The sequence below is a fragment of the Schistocerca piceifrons genome, chromosome 8 (genome assembly GCF_021461385.2).
Source record: "Schistocerca piceifrons isolate TAMUIC-IGC-003096 chromosome 8, iqSchPice1.1, whole genome shotgun sequence".
Taxonomy (NCBI): Eukaryota; Metazoa; Arthropoda; class Insecta; order Orthoptera; family Acrididae; genus Schistocerca; species Schistocerca piceifrons.
Window position 1 is genome coordinate 189273646 of NC_060145.1, and position 16169 is coordinate 189289814.

The 16169-nt window shown below is 41.9% G+C and overlaps 1 protein-coding gene across 1 annotated transcript in view; it reads right to left on the reverse strand.

Moving 5' to 3' along the window:
- The window catches only part of LOC124711347 (lysosome membrane protein 2-like), a 368649-nt gene that overhangs the window by 24251 nt on the left and 328229 nt on the right, over positions 1 to 16169 (reverse strand). The window contains exon 8 of the mRNA XM_047241385.1: positions 7704 to 7842. Coding sequence (XP_047097341.1) covers positions 7704 to 7842 — 139 coding nt within the window. The remainder of the gene's footprint in view (positions 1 to 7703; positions 7843 to 16169) is intronic.

The following is a 16169-nucleotide window of genomic DNA, read 5'->3' on the forward strand; positions in this document are numbered from 1 at the left end:
GGTCGTATGTAAAGTCTGCTAGCGGCAACAGACAATCCATGCCTTCTCTGCGTGATTGCGATGTAGATACTATGAACGACAGTGCTGCTAAAGCAAAGTTACTAAACACAGCCGTTCAAAATTCCTTCACCAAAGACGACGTAGTGAATGTTCCACAATTAGAATCAAGAACAGCTGCAAACGTAACTTAGAAGTAGATATCCTCTGAGTGGTGAAGCATCTTAAATCGGTCAACAAAAGCACATCTTCCGGTTAAGATTGTATGCCAATTAGGTTCCTTTCAGAGTATGCTGTTGAGATAGCTCCATAGTCAACAATCATATACAATCTCACTCCAGACGAAAGACAGGGAAGTTGCACAGGGCACACCAATATACAAAAAACACAGTAGGGGTAATCCACTAAAGTACCGGTCAATATCAATAACGTCGATATGCTGCAGGATTTTGGGACATATGTTGTGTTCCAATATTGTGTATTACCTCGAAGTCAGTCTACTGACTCACAATCAACACAGATTTAGAAAGCATCGTTCTTGTGAAACACAACTAGCTCTTTACTCAAACGAAGTATCGAGTGCTATTGACAAGGGATTTCAAATTGATTCTGAATTTCTGGGTATCCGGAAGGCTTGTGGCACTGTACCACACAAGCAGCTTGTAGTGAAACTGCATGACTAATGGATATCTTTCTCAGTTATGTGACTGGATTCGTGATTTCCTGTCAGAGTGGTCACAGTTCGTAGTAAATGACAAAGTCATGGAGTAAAACGGAAGTCATGTCTGGCGTTTCCAAAGTTAGTGTTATAGGCCCTTCTATGTTCCTTATCTATAGTCTATACACGATTTAGTAGACAACACGAGGAGCCGCCTTAGCTCGTTTGCAGTTGATGCTGTCTTATCGTGAAGTAAATTCTTCGGAAAATCACAACAAATTGCAAAACTCTTTGCAAAAGACATCTGTATGCTGCGAAAATTGGCAATTGACCGAAAGAAATTAAAATGTGAGGTGATCCATATGAGTGCTGAAACGAATCCATTAAACTTTGGTTTCACTACGAAAAAGCAAAACTTAAAGACCTTAAATTGATCTAAATAGCTAGGAATTACAATTACGAAGGCTTTAAATTCGGAACAACACACAGAAATCTTTTAGGGAGGCGAACCGAAGACCGCGTTTTATTTGCGGAACACTTAGAAGATGCAACAGATCTACTATAGAGACTGCCTACACTACGCTTGTCCATCCTCTTCTGGAGTACTGCTGTGCGGTATAGGATCCTTAGAAGATAGGATTAACTGTGTATATGGAGAAAGTTTAGAGAAGAGCAGCACGTTTTGTATTATCATGAAATGTCGGAGTGTCACGGACGTGATACAGGATTTGGGATGTGCATGGCGTTTTTCGTTGCGGCGAAATCTTCTCACGAAATTTCAATCAGCAACTTTGTTCTCTGAATGCGAAAATATTTTGTTGACGCCGACCTACATAGAGAGAAACGACCATCATAATAAAAAAAAAAGTGAAGTCAGAGCTTGCACGGAAAGATATAGGTGCTCATTTGTTCCGCGCGCTGTTCGTGATTGGAATCAGAGTATTATTGTCAACCTTCTGCCAGGCACTTGAGTGTGATTTACAGAGTATCCATGTCGATATAGATGTGGCGTAGAATGAATCTTGCAAACTGTAAACTCGACACAGTTACTGTCTGCAGAGGAAAGACACGGGGTGCACAGACAACTCTAGTGAGCGGCATCTGATCGCCGATGACCGTGACAAATGAATCGCAGCTACTACAGCCCCTCTGCATCCACGTATTATATCCTGGTACCACTGAACACAGTCCTAGAGGATATTTTATTTTTTATTTTCTGGCATTACATTAAACTCTCGTGTACATACATGATGGGCTACAGGGACATTTTACTGCTGGTATGACATCTAATGCACCAATATGGTCGAAAGATTGACAGGTCGAGACAGCTTGTACCTTGCTCTGTGATCATCAGACATCAGTTTTCTGAGTTTTCCTGTCTAGGGTTACCTTAAAGTGAAATCTGCAGCACTCTTGTTGATACGTTACAAGAACTTGAGCAGTGAATTGCACATAGTTGTCAAAATTACTAGTAGATCAAAGAACGTTCGAAAGAATGCTTAATCTCAGCAGAGATTAGTACAGTACGGCCTCCGAATGTGAGGACGACAATTGAACACTTTTTATCAGCAGTACGATTGGACAGTGATTTGTAATATGTAACGTGTTGAAGTAGTATTGTATTTCTTCTTGATTTATGGCTTCGATGAAATTTGATCAATTAGATCAATTAGATGGGAACTGGTCAAAGTTAACGTCTAGAGTACATTTGTGTTGTACACCATCCAGTCACATTTATGTGAGCACCGCCTGTCTTCGACGTCAACTTATAATAACCAGTCACAGACGGGAGGTAGTACCCGTTGCGAGCTAGCATACCAAAGATGATTGGGCTCACTTGTGGTTCCTCATCGTCGAAATGTCTTGGCTCAAACTCGTCTAGGGGTTGAACCGCACGTGTCGCATTACACGCCCTAAGTTAGACACTTGTGACCCTTTGGTTAAATTGTCTGGTTGATGGCAAGTTTGCGAAATTGTATGAAGTTAATATGAAATGTAACAACAGTAATAGTAATATCTGGAACTAAATTACCGAGCCATTCATGGTGTAGGCCACACAGTTCCGATTTGGTTAGAATGTTTATTCAGAAAGCAAACTAATGGTGAACGTGGTCATATTTAGAATTACTGTTACACTCGAGCGCATATCCATTTGACACAGTTCGATCATTCACAATCTCATCGCGAAATACAAGTTAGATACTCCACCTCGTTAACTATGCGAAAAGTTGGAGTTCACACCAAGCGAGCGGCTGTTCACTGATCAGAGACTAAATGCCGTGGTATCACACAACGCGAAATTTTCTAAGTCGTTTTCACTTTCTAGCTACCTAAAATCCGACCGTCCGCTTTTGTATCTCCACCCGTACTGTACCCTTTGCTGTCTCCAGCCGAAACGTAACCTAACCTATCCGCGTCTCCACCAGCTCTCTGTCCGTCCCCGGCCGCGTTTCCCGCCTGCTGAACATCGCCGCTCAACTGACCAGGGCAGTTCCCTTTCCTAAAGCCGTCGATCTGTTTGGCTACAGCTTATTCTACATTATTTTACATTTTAACGTATTTAAATAATCTAAGCTTGACCACTTTCACGTTCTACATAAAGTAACAATAATATACATTGTATAATAAAAGATAAATTCTTTTACATAAAACCAATACAATTTCCTTCTTAACTTTGAATGTCACGGCCAGTAGCCTTGCGCCCATGTGCTTTCTGCTAAGTAAGTAAAGAACAAAAGTACCTATTAGGCACTAAACTTTACAGCAAATATTATATTACCTAATGATTCAATAAGGTGTCACGCTGTCCTCCTCCAATGTGTTGTGTGGAGGAAATGATGATCTGATGCTTAACTGAAAATACTGATAATTTAAATTTACTATCTCTTTTAAACAAACAAACTTACAGAGTCGATATTCACAACGTTTGTCATTTTAATGATGCGCTTCTACGAGGGTCACTGCAAAAGAAATGCACACTATTTTTGTAAAAATACGGTTTTCATTATGCATGTGAGAAAGTTTTACAGCGTGTAGATACATCCTTCCCGCTCGTTTTCAAAGTTAGTTAAACCTGTTCCCTTGAGTGGCGCCGTCACAACATGTCTTGAAGATGGCTGCTACACTTTACGTTCGTCAGAAGCAACGTGCTGTCAGAATTCCTGTGCTGTGAAAACGAGACAGTGTGAAACATCCACAAGAGGTTGAAAAAGGTGTGTGGAGATGCTGCTGTCGGTCGCAGTACAGGTAGTCTGTGAGCAAGCAGGTTACGTGATGAAAGTGGGCACGGCATTTTTGAGAATTTTCCTCGCAGTGGCAGGCCTCGTACTGCTCACACTCCGACAATGTGCAGGGAGTTAACGAATTGTCACGGTACGTTGGGACAGGGGAAGGAAGTGTTTGAAGATCATGACTCCCTTGTGCACGCTGCCAAACAGTGGCTCCAACAGGTTGGTCCAGAATGTTAACGTGCGGGTATACAGGCGCTCGTTCCAAGATGGCGTAAGGCAGTTGAGAGGGACGGAAATTATGTGGAGAAATGAAAATATTGTTCCTAAGGGATGTATCTACATGCTGCAAAACTTTCAAACATGGAGAATAAAAGATAGATTAAAAAAACTGTGCATTTCTTTCGGAGTGATCCTCATATATGAAATGTCGATCGTTAAGATCGACCAAGGCGTTCATATTTTAGCATTCAGGTTTTCGTTACGAAACTTGTTAATTTCACTTCAACAGTAAATCCTGAACTATTACAGATATGATCAATATTCCAGTTTTATTGGGATATCCATGAAATTTTATGGAGGATGGCAGATTAAAATTACTGTGGCTTGATCCCTTGCATTACTACAGAATTATATAGTTTTCATAAATTTTTCCCTTTATGGCCGATCTTCGGTCCGCCATATTTAACACTGCTACGTCTCCTTGGCCACAAACGGCTTCTCCTGGGTTTCCCTATGACGTAGGTTCACGTCTGTCTCACTTGCACACTGCAGCGCTTAGGTCTCAATAGACGCCTGTGAGTTTCCCCATCTCGTGGAGAATCTGTGCCCTTTGTGGGACACGGTCTCAACAACAGGGTTCGCTTCACAATTCCTGAAGGCTGACTCTTTCGGACACACATTTAAATGAGAGCGAAGTGCTCGTTAACTCGCACCCTAGCAGTGGAGGGTACATAAAGCGTGTCGGGTGGGACGCGAAAAACAGTGTTGTCGTTGTCGTTAAGCGGAATTGGATCTATGTGCGTGTCGTCCCAAAGGGCGTGATCATTAGCTTCCAGGGTAAGGGTGGATGGATTTGCCAATGGCTAATTTTCTAAAGTGTTCAACTGTCGTTACGTTTAAAGTATAACCTATGTATCAAAATGGCGCCATCCAAAACTGGAGCGAGGCATTTGTGTTGTACCACATGACAAGGGTGGACGACAGCTGCAGAGAAGTGGATGGGGGAGCAGACGAGTGATGACTGAGCAGCTGCCTGCCTTGAACCGAGGGGCTAGCAACAGTGTCTCCTGCTTCCGGGCCTCACTATCAGGTGCCTGGCCCATGCACCCATGCTGTCTGCTGTTCATCAGTGTACGCCAGTACCACAACAGGTCGTCCACTGAGAGTCAGGTGGCCGTTGGCGTGCGCATCGTAAATGTCTGAAAGTAACAATCGTCGGAAGGGTATAGGATGGAGGAGGGAGCATTATGGTCCGTGTAATGTTTTTGTGGCATTTCCTGGATGACATCGTCAAGCTGGAAGGCACAACGGACTTTGAGACCACGTCCAACCATACATGCAGTTTGTTTTTGCTCGGCATGATACATCTACCGGCAGGATAATACTGTCGGTCACCGAGCTTGCATGGTACCTGCGTGGTTTACCTTGCTCCATTGGCCACCAAATTCCCCGGAATTAAATCCAATCTATAAACTGTGGGACCACATCGATCGGGCTATTCGCACCATGGATCCTCAGCATGCTTATCGATGCTTTACGAAACCTCAGCTACCCTTTTCCTGCACGCTTGGCAACATTCCACTCTGCAGAAGGTGGTTATTCACGCTTTTGACAGATGATCACATTAATTTAACTGTACAGCGTATTATAGTATACCTATTAATTATGATTCACCCTGTATACATGGTCTGCCTCCTAAGTGACCTATTGTGTCGCTTAGGCCATAAACAGGTCCTTTTCATTTTCCACAATACGTGTTGTCCAGTACCCAGAGAAATTATGGAAGTTCGATGGATAAGAGAATTGGGTTTATTTTTGTTATACGGACATTAGCAAATATCGACAAATCTTTGCCATTTACGGGCGGATATTCGATGAATTATTCTGATACAATTCTACCCTTGAATGACGTTTACTAATTTTCTATCTTCATACTCGCAGAATCCATGCGCAAAGTAGTTTCATGGAATAGCTATGCCATGAGCGGATAATTATTCTTTGTAGTACTCTCTCTGGTGGTTGTTAGAAAAGAGCTTCCGAGATTGTCTTCGTGCCGATTAGCCTGAGCTTTGTTTGAAGAATTGTAATCTGAATATTGAGATTTATGACAAAAGGTAACTGATACGAAATTGTACGATTAAAAGGGAAATATATACATTGCTCCTTCATGCAAAAGGAGTGTATTTGACATTTGAGAATTAATGATATTCATCGATATATTGCGTAGTTGTTAATCAGAAGGGAACTTCCGAAAGACTGGACACGAACCTGCATTTAATAATCCAAGAGCTCCATTACTCCTTCGGAAGGTTAAACTTCATCAAAGCCAAATATCCGCTTGATCTGAGGTTTCCCGACTGATTATACAACGCTCCCAAAATTACGAGGCATTTTATTTGTACAGATTAGCAGACTGCCGCAAAGCACAAGCCTGCAGAGAAGAAGAATCATCGCCTGATTTCATTCTAACAAGTAAAATTTCGGAATCATTTTGAGTGACTGAGTTATGATTGTGTTTCCTATTATGAATGATTGGTTGCTCGAACGAATTGAGAACTACGTAACTACATAATTACATAGACAGGAGGAAAAATTACAGCCTGTTTTCGATGATTGCAGATTCAAAAGGGAAAAAACCCCTTTCAGCCTACTGCTGCATGTTTCTACCACGAAATTATCAGGACGGAGAAATTTCAGTAGTCGAATTCACTGCAGCGGCTTCTATCCATTCAAATCCTCAAACAATGTTGCCAGCTAATAGCTATGTGCGATCTTAACGGTTATGTACTGATCCCAAGTACCTTTTCTTCACGTTAGCTGAAGAACGTTCAGTTTGTGTTTCGTCTGCCACTGAGATGCAAGGAAGTCCTATAAAATTAAAGGGACTTCATTATGACAGAAACTGTACCAACGTTCTCCAGGCACACTTTTCCCTTGTACTGTATTGAACTGGCGACCTAGAAACGATAGAGAGGCTTCATCCCTGCGTTAGTCCTCAGTGGTTCAAAATCCCATAATAGGCCACAGCAGTCCACCTACCCCCTTCCGCTCCACAACGAGTCCAGGGTTATTGTGCTGTTCGGCCACCAGTGGACACCAGACCCCCCTCCCCCTACCACCCTAGAAACGTCTCATACCAGGCGAGTGTAAGCCCAGATGTTTGCGTGGAACAGTGATGATGGTGTACGCGTATGTGGAAACAGTGCTTTCGCAGCAATCGCCGACACAGTGTAACTGAGGCGGAATAAGAGGAACCAGCTCGCATTCGCCCTAGTAGATGGAAAACAAAAGCCATCCAGACTGGCCGGCACACCGGACCTCGACACTAATTCGCCAGGCGGATTCGTGCCGGGGGCCGGCAGGCCTTCCCGCTCGGCGAGGAGGGCGTTAGACCGCCCGGCTAGCCGGCCTGGCACACATTTCACTTCCTAGCCGTTAGATCTAAACCGTGTTTGGCTTATCCAAAATGTATTTCAAACCACGAATATAGTGAAATATGAGTATGTGTTCCGTTATCTGCCATTAAAACTGTGTTACGTATCATTGAACATGACTATGGCTGTTTGTTAGTTTTGGAGATAACGGCATTGCATCCTCACCATTCTTGCAGTAGGAGCTGTCCATCAAGGCGTAGGGAAGACAACCGTCCTTTTCTGAGCAGAAGCAGTCTTCCTCGCCTTTCGCCAGACGCTTTGGGGCCTCTGGCACGAAGCGCAGGCCGGGAATACCGTTCATTACCTGTGGAAATCAAGTACCATAGTCAAACTCCAGTACATTTTCATAGATTCAACTAAAAACAATGGTATTGGTCAAGTATCTTTTGAAGTATTTCAAAATGATTGCAGATGCAATTTAACTGTTTCAAAGCCAGATACTACATGTCGCTTCACTAAAGTGACAGTAGGGCATCTACTGCGAAAAGGACTTTTACCGGATTTATTGTTAAGTTGTACTAGTTTAGTGATACTTCAGTTCTCAATAGCAAAAAATTTAAGTAAAAAAATGTACTGCTTGTTTCGTAACAGATTTGACTGGACACCAGAAATGTCCTATGTCGAAGTCTTTTCTGCAAAACTACAACCTTCCTTGAATTGGGAACGATGATCATTTGAGTACTTCCATTTAAGATTAAACTGCTTCCGCGTTTCCAAGAAAGGCGAATAAGCTAGATTTCGAGTAAGAGATCTAGATGTATATTGTGTGTTCCTTCGAAACCTGTTCAGAATTGTCTGTCATTCACCTTGCTGCATTAACTTCCGATGGTCATGCACAATACCTAATTCATTGCTTCCGATATTTCAAGGTTTAAATGAAATTATTCGTGGAACGGTTACGTGCAGTACTATCAGCGCAACAGAAATCGCTTTGAGTAAGTTTTAAGTCAACGATTAGTTCACTGAAGGGCATTAAGAAGCCTCTTTCGAGAAGAGTGTACACAAAGTAGTTAAGAACTCTTGATTACGTTTAATATGGACTAAATTTCTATGTACCGTTAACAGGTTATTCAAAAGTAGCGGTAAATAAAACTAGAGTATTGTAACTCCTGCCAATCTTTACCGTGAAGCTGCTTAGAAAAGAATTAAATAAATAAAAAAATAAGAAATGCATGGTGAATATTGCTGTTTCAGCACCATTGACCAATGTTTACGTGGCAATCCGATGTGCCATCTGTTTCTAATCACTATTTTCAACAGACGTCGGTTATTCCGTAATAATTTTTAATTGTAAATATTGACAAATAGCAATCCAGTTTCGTGAGTTATCTAGATACGATGAAGCAAGTACACAGCGTTGATCCATTTGAAAACGATAATTATTATTTCTGTTGACAAAGTTTGAAGTCATGCGCTCTTTCGAGAGTATTAACCCTTTCCAGCCCATATTTTACTTCGCGTGAGAAAAAACATGTTAACAGTATTTTTGACTGAAGTCCTTCTAGGAACACGTTAAACAATTTCAAATTTTTTGAGTTAGTGAGTTTTTTGCTGTCGGGTCCATGCGGATCCAATAATCATTATTCTGTTGTTGCTGCTGCCATCTAGTGACCTAATCAACACACTAGAATGCACTGGTGCCATGTGGAAACAATGGGCTTTCGTAGATACTGCAGAATTAGCTAAAAACTGTAATGGGTCCAAGTAGACCATCGGGCTGGAAAGGGTTAGGCAAAACTTCGGTAACTGAGTTTGTAGCTTCCTTCATCATCAGACGAGCCAAGCGCAGGCGGATGTGGCTCGCTATCGACTGTAAACTGAATTATTTTGCACAGCGGCTATTCCCCAAAACGTCCTCCGTACCGGAATGTTACTATTTCCAACGAGTTCTACGTACATCGAACGCGAGATCACACATTACCTCTACTGAAACGTCTGTACGGCGGTGCCCGTTTCGAAGCGACAGGTTCATCTTCAGACGACCGTTCATGTTTGTTGTATTTCTTGTTTTTGCTTACACAATTTTTGGAGAAAAGAAAGCAGCCCACAACCATTATCAACAGCAACATGAACCGGTCTACGTAAAACCGGTAACGGTGCTACGTGTTTAAATAAGTAGCATTACTAAAAGCGAATGTTTACTGTTTTTTTCTTTGCTCATCATCTTCTCAGTTCATTATTTAGCCTGATATACTTTTTCTTCTATGCGTAATTATTGCCTTTGAATTTTCTTCTTTCTTCCATTTTATAAAGAAATTTTTGTGTGAGCCAGGGGGCTTCGTCTCCCGGTTTCCGTCCACATATCCAATTATTTCTCTCTTCATTGTGAATACCTGTGAGCTCATTAAAACATGAACTGAAGGTAGTTGGCCGATTCCTTTCTAACGAAATACACGTATTCCACTACTACTGTCGTAAGAGAATCTTAAATGGATTTACTGGGGAACTACATGTGAAATGAACACAGTGGTAAAGTAGTATCACTTGTCAGGCGCCCTGCTTTGCGGTTAATGGTATGTTAGCTTACGCCTTTAACAACTTCAGAGGTCACACGCTCAGCTAAATTCTGGTCTTGTTTTGAACACTGTAAGCACTATTGCGTCGAAAATATCTGTTTACGTAGAGAAAATCTTCAAGTACATGCTTAAATGCATCCACTACGAATCCTACCACATTTAAGGACCACATCGTTGTTGTCAGGAAAAATTCTCTGGAGTGTGACCTCATCGTGATGTTATACACAGCGCCAAGAACTACATATAGAAGTTATAGACTAGATAAACACATTGTGCAACACAAATGCCACAAGTGCACTGTTTCCTTGCTTGGAGCCCTTTAACGGATATACGAACTTCCCTTACGCCAACGTTTACGGTTCAACAGCCGCAATAGCCATGTCTGGAAGTTGGTAAATCTTAAGGCATCTCGTCGGTTTCAGCATCGATAGAGACCATCGTGAACTTACGGGTTGATATTCGCGACCATATGATTGCACCCTATCATCTGCCTAACGTTCGATGGAGAAAATCACTATCTTTCTCTTTGCAGTAATGCCAGGAACTTCTCAAAATGTCCTGCTAGCAGTTAGGCACTCTTTATGGTTCCAGAATGATGACGGTGGCCCACCACACTATGGAGCTGACGTCAGAGAACATTTGAACAATGTTTCCGCAGTTGTTAAAGGGGAGGTGTGGGCCATTAGCGTGGCAACCCTGTTTCTTTTTGTGGAGCCAGATAAAGCGCTGATGAATCCAACACCGATACACCCGGCAGAGCTTTTGGTTTGACCGTTTGGCTCAAGTTGCAGCCACTATGCATGAAACATCTGGTTGTTCTGGGCGTGTTAGTCATTAGCATGCAGTTGCCTGTAGTACATTAATATTAATGGACGATGTTTGCACCAACATCTCTAAAACAACATTTACCTCAAGGTAACCTGAACACCGTCTCTGGACCTCATTAGCATCAGCACCTTCACTGCAACGGTTCATCTGTGAAATTTTTGGCACGAAACATGTTTTCTATCTTCTCTAAAAAAATTATACACACAGCGTTTTAGCACTGCAAAGGTAAATTTCAGTTAGCTTTCACCAAGTTGGCGCATCAACCATAATACCACTATCGTGTTCACACCACCTCGTTCTTACCCCTAGTGTCAATTGCCAAGTATGTTACTATCGATCTTTGATTAAACGGAACGAGATGGCAGGTGTGGGATTACCATGAATACAAGAAGTCGGACCTCGCCGCCAAACTAAAACTGTCCAATCAAATTCATCTCAGTGAAGTTTTTGATGAATCGGCAAAATGGACGACGGGACAAAGTGAAATATTAATGATGTGTTTTACTATAAAATAAGGTTTACTCCTGCCAGTTGCCTTGTTCTTTTATTTGCTACACTATGCGTTTCGGGGTATTATTCCCGTTTTCAAGTGTGTTTTTCATTTGTTGTGTCAGTTATATGTGCTGTTTTTGGTGTGTGTGTGTGTGTGTGTGTGTGTGTGTGTGTGTGTGTGTGTGTGTGTGTGTGTGTGTGGGGGGGGGGGGGGGGGGGAGGGAGGTGGGGGGGTGCTACATTGATTTTTATTTCTAATATATTGAAGACGTTCATTTTGTAATTTATGATTGACCTTTACACAGTTAATGGCGAATTTGGAAATAAACTTTACTTCCGGTTTACTTGTAGTAGAAATACATGTTCATTAAACATCACTCACTCAATCTGCAATGCACAACGGACGCTGAAAACAGACAATGTACAGTAATCAATTTTCACAAAGATATTTTGCACGTAGTCAATAGAGAACGATATAGATCGTCCACCGAGTATGTACAGTATTCTTGGTGCAGAGGGTAATTTCTAGGTAATGATTTGTTTTCAAATTTTTTTCTGATATGGATGTTTCTCCAGTTCTTTCGACAGATCCATTTTGTGACATTTGTTGGTCTGTGGAGTCGTTTGACTGTCCGCTTTACGCTTCCAAATGGGTGTATGTATATTGATATTGCTGATGTGTGTAGGCTCCAATGCACCCTGTGTAACTGCTATGGAAATATCTCCCTGTTTATCTGATGTCTAACATGGAGCATTGCAGGCATATCATTTTTATTTATTCCGGAATATGAATGTAGGATATTATTACACTTCACATTATGTACGAGGGACGTTAAGCATGTAATTCAGCATATTTTTCTCCTTGGCCAGTTTCAGTTGAAAACACGGAATTTGTTGTGGGACATCAAGGAATACTCCTGCTTCCTTTGCTATACTTCCATGAAGTTTAGATAGGCGACAGTGCGTACGTAGCCTTCAAAATGGCTTCTGTAACGGAGGTGTTTTCCAAGAAAAGAGCTGTCATTAGTTTTTGACAGAAAACTGGAGCATCCCAGGTATTCATAGGTGCTTGCAGAACATCTGTGGAGACCTAGCAGTGAACAAAAGCACGATGAGTCGTTGGCCGAAGCGTCTGTCATGACTGCAAAAAGGTCGCACCAAACCTCTCAGATCTCCCGTGAGCCGGCCGCTGCATGCAGCTGTGACTCTTGCAATGATGGAACGTGCGGACGTTCATTCTAAGTGATCGACGGATCACAACCAAAGACCTCGCTACTCAACTGGACGTTTGCACATGCGAAACGCGAGAGAAGCTCACAAAACATACTCCACTGGACTGTTCTTCCTCATCTACCTCATCCACCCCACAGCCCGATTCTCGCACCTTCCGGTTCCATCTGTTCGGTCCAAGAAAGTGTGCATTTCGCGAAAAGCAGTACGTGGATGACGCGGAGTTCATCGATGCAACAATACTTTGGCTCCGATGGTACCATTCGGGCAGACAGGCCGTCCCAGTAAGGTGGCGTAAGGCCATCGCATTGAAATCCTGAAGAAAACCAACCTACTTACAAAAAAAAAAATTGTGTGTAATTACTTATTGACCGCTCTCTTATTTCTTTGTGATTTACTTTATTGGACTGGGTGCTGTTGTGTCGTGTTCATCATCATCATCATCATCATCATCATCATCATCATCATCATCATCCCCATTACAGTCGGAGGAAGGCAACGGCTAACCACCTCCATTATGACCTTGCCTAGTACGGCGGTGCGGGTCTCCCGCATCGTTCCCCTACGCTCAGTCAAGAAGCACGGGACTTCATTTCCATTTGCATTGGATGTAGAGATTCTAGTAGAATAATTCTCTGCAGATCTATTGGGCCATACCTGTTGAGAATTTGCAAAGTATCTTTGTGGGAGTTTGTTATTGCACGATTGTCGTTTTCAGCGTGTTTCTGCTTAAGTAGTCAACGAAGAAACGGTAAGTACAGTATTTTCCAAATTCATCGTTAACAATGAAGTTTGTGATCTACCTTTCTTATTGTACAATTGATAATGTTGTTGGTTGTAATAAAGAAAATAAATTGAGGAAGAGCAGATTACAACTGATTGATGAGAGCGGAAAACGGTGAAATTCATTGTAATCGTTCCGTCGTTAGTAAAATGCTGCGTGACCGTTAAACTACAAGTAAAAAATTCATCATCAGTGTTGTCATCGAAAAAAATGATCAATGGCATCACCGTATTAAGACGGCCGACTCTATTCCCGTTCTCCTACATTAACTGCTAGAAAAATATTTACAAAAAACGAGTTAGGACAAGGAAATTTTTAAAATAATAAGTAAGAGCATTAGGCACCTCACAAAATTTTTAATCATCCTATAATATAGAACACAGAATGAAACCACTTTCTGCCTAGCATTCAGTCAGGAGCAGCGCCAAAAAGGGGAGGGAGGGAGGGAGAGAGGGGGAGAGAGAGAGAGAGAGAGAGAGAGAGAGAGAGAGAGAGAGAGAGAGAGAGAGAGAGATATGAGATGCTGCCACTCCAGGATTTGGTTTTGAACAAAATACAACTGAATATGTATCTCAGAATAATTTTAAACTATATGTATGTATCTGTTCATGTCATTTTTGGATTTGGGAAGGTGTCAGTCTTTCTCCAAATATTTTACGAGGGTCATAAATTAAAGAGACAAATTGGCGTGTAGAAAAAATCGTTTATTTTTACAAAACAATACTTTTTCTACTTTTCAACATAATTCCCGTAAACATTTATGCACTTGTTCCAACAGACTACAAACTTTATTATTTCGGCTGCAAAGAACTCTATGTTTATGTTTCAACCAATTTCCCACACTCTTTTTCACTTCCTTGTTGTCCTGGAACCCCTTCGAAAGTAACGCCTCTTTCAGTGCACCAAACAAGTGGAAATCACTAAGTGCTGAATCGGAACTGTAAGGAGGATGAGGCAGTAATTCCCAGCCCATTTTGTCGATGGTTTCACGGGTTAGTTCAGCAATATGAGTACGTGCGTTGTCTTGCTGGAGAATCACACGTATCCTCTGAGATCCACGACCTCCCCCCCCCCCCCCTCTCTCTCTCTCTCTCTCTCTCTCTCTCTCTCTCTCTCTCTCTCTCTCTCTCTCTCATCATGGCTGGCTTCACATTGTGTAAAAGCAAATCCGAGTAGTATTGGCTGTTCCTTGTACGCTGCTCTTCGAGATAATCACAAGAAACTGGACCTTCACCATCCCAAAACACCGTCAACATGATCTTTCCTGCTGATACTTGAGTTTTGAATTTTTTCTTGACAGCGGAGTTGGTGTGCTTCCACTCCACGCTTTGTTCTGGCTGATAATATTGAACCCAAATTTCATCACAAGTTAGAATTTTGTTGAGAAAGTGCTCAGCTTCTCTTTGATAACGTTCCTTTAGCTTTCTGCACACTTTCAATCTTGTTTCGTTGTGTAGCCGCATCAACTCTTTTGGGACCCATCTTGCACATGTTTTGCGGTACTTCAGCTGTTTACAGATAATGTCCGAAACTGTACCAGTACTAAGTATCATTTCTACTGTCACACGGTGGTCAGCACGGATAATGTCATCAATTCGACTTTCAAGTGAGGGAGTTGAAAGTGCAACTGGTCGGCAGAACGGTGTTCGTCAGCCACTGAGTCGCTAACATTTTTGAAATGTTCTACCCATATGTAAAAAATTGCACGATTCATACAACCTTCACCATGAACAATGTATATTCACTGGTTTCTCGCCTTCAGCAAGTAAAAAACGAATAACAGAGCGTTGTTCAACTAATGTGGCCGTTTCAAGCGGATTAGCCATCTTGAAATGTATTTTGAGGTTATAAACAGAAAAATGCTGATATATCAGCTGATCAGGGCTGATCCCAACTTAAAGCTACAAAAGTACTTAATTTGCCCTACTAACCTTTTTTGCCCAGACCAAACTGTCTGATATTATTGAATGACCCTCGTATTATAACATCCATGATCAGTCATAACTTGCGGTTGTCTACATGTAACGGTAAAGGCAGCAAATTGATGCAGTCACTCACATTCAACACACCACGCATGAATGCGTTAATACACGAAGAAATTGCACTTGAAAATGGGAATAGTTTCACGAAACGCACCATGTGAAACATCCCCTTAGAAAAATTTATAAATGACTGTGCTGGTAAACCTCTACGTTATTTGATTTTCAAACAGCTGAGAAAAAGTGAACGTACTCAGACATTTCTCTCTTATTCTGATCAACTCTAAACTGACACAAAATTTTTAGCGCAACGCGATCTGACATTCAACAATCCCTACGAAAGAATGGCCCTGACCAACAATAACTTATCGCTTTCATGACTCACTTACCTCACAAAAATCTTCGTTACTCTAACTACTGCAATACAGCCAGCGCCAATACTGTGTATATACACCTTAATAATGTTCAAACTTCATCATGTTCATGATCAGTTCATGATATCCAGTCTTAAAAATTTCCTTTTTCTGACGGACACACGTCCAGACCGTCCGCTCTCAAAACTCTGCCATCTCCCTCTCCACATCCACCACTGCTCGCGGCTCACCTCCAACTGCGCAACGCTACGCGCTGTTAACAGCCAACTGCCTAACACTACAATAGCGAATATTGCAACAATGCCAACAAGCCACAGATAGCACACAGCACTGTCAGATTTTCATACAGAGCACTACGGGGCGTTACCAACATAACAACCTAAACAGTCTATTTACATAGCTAAACAGCCTACTTACACATGGGAGAA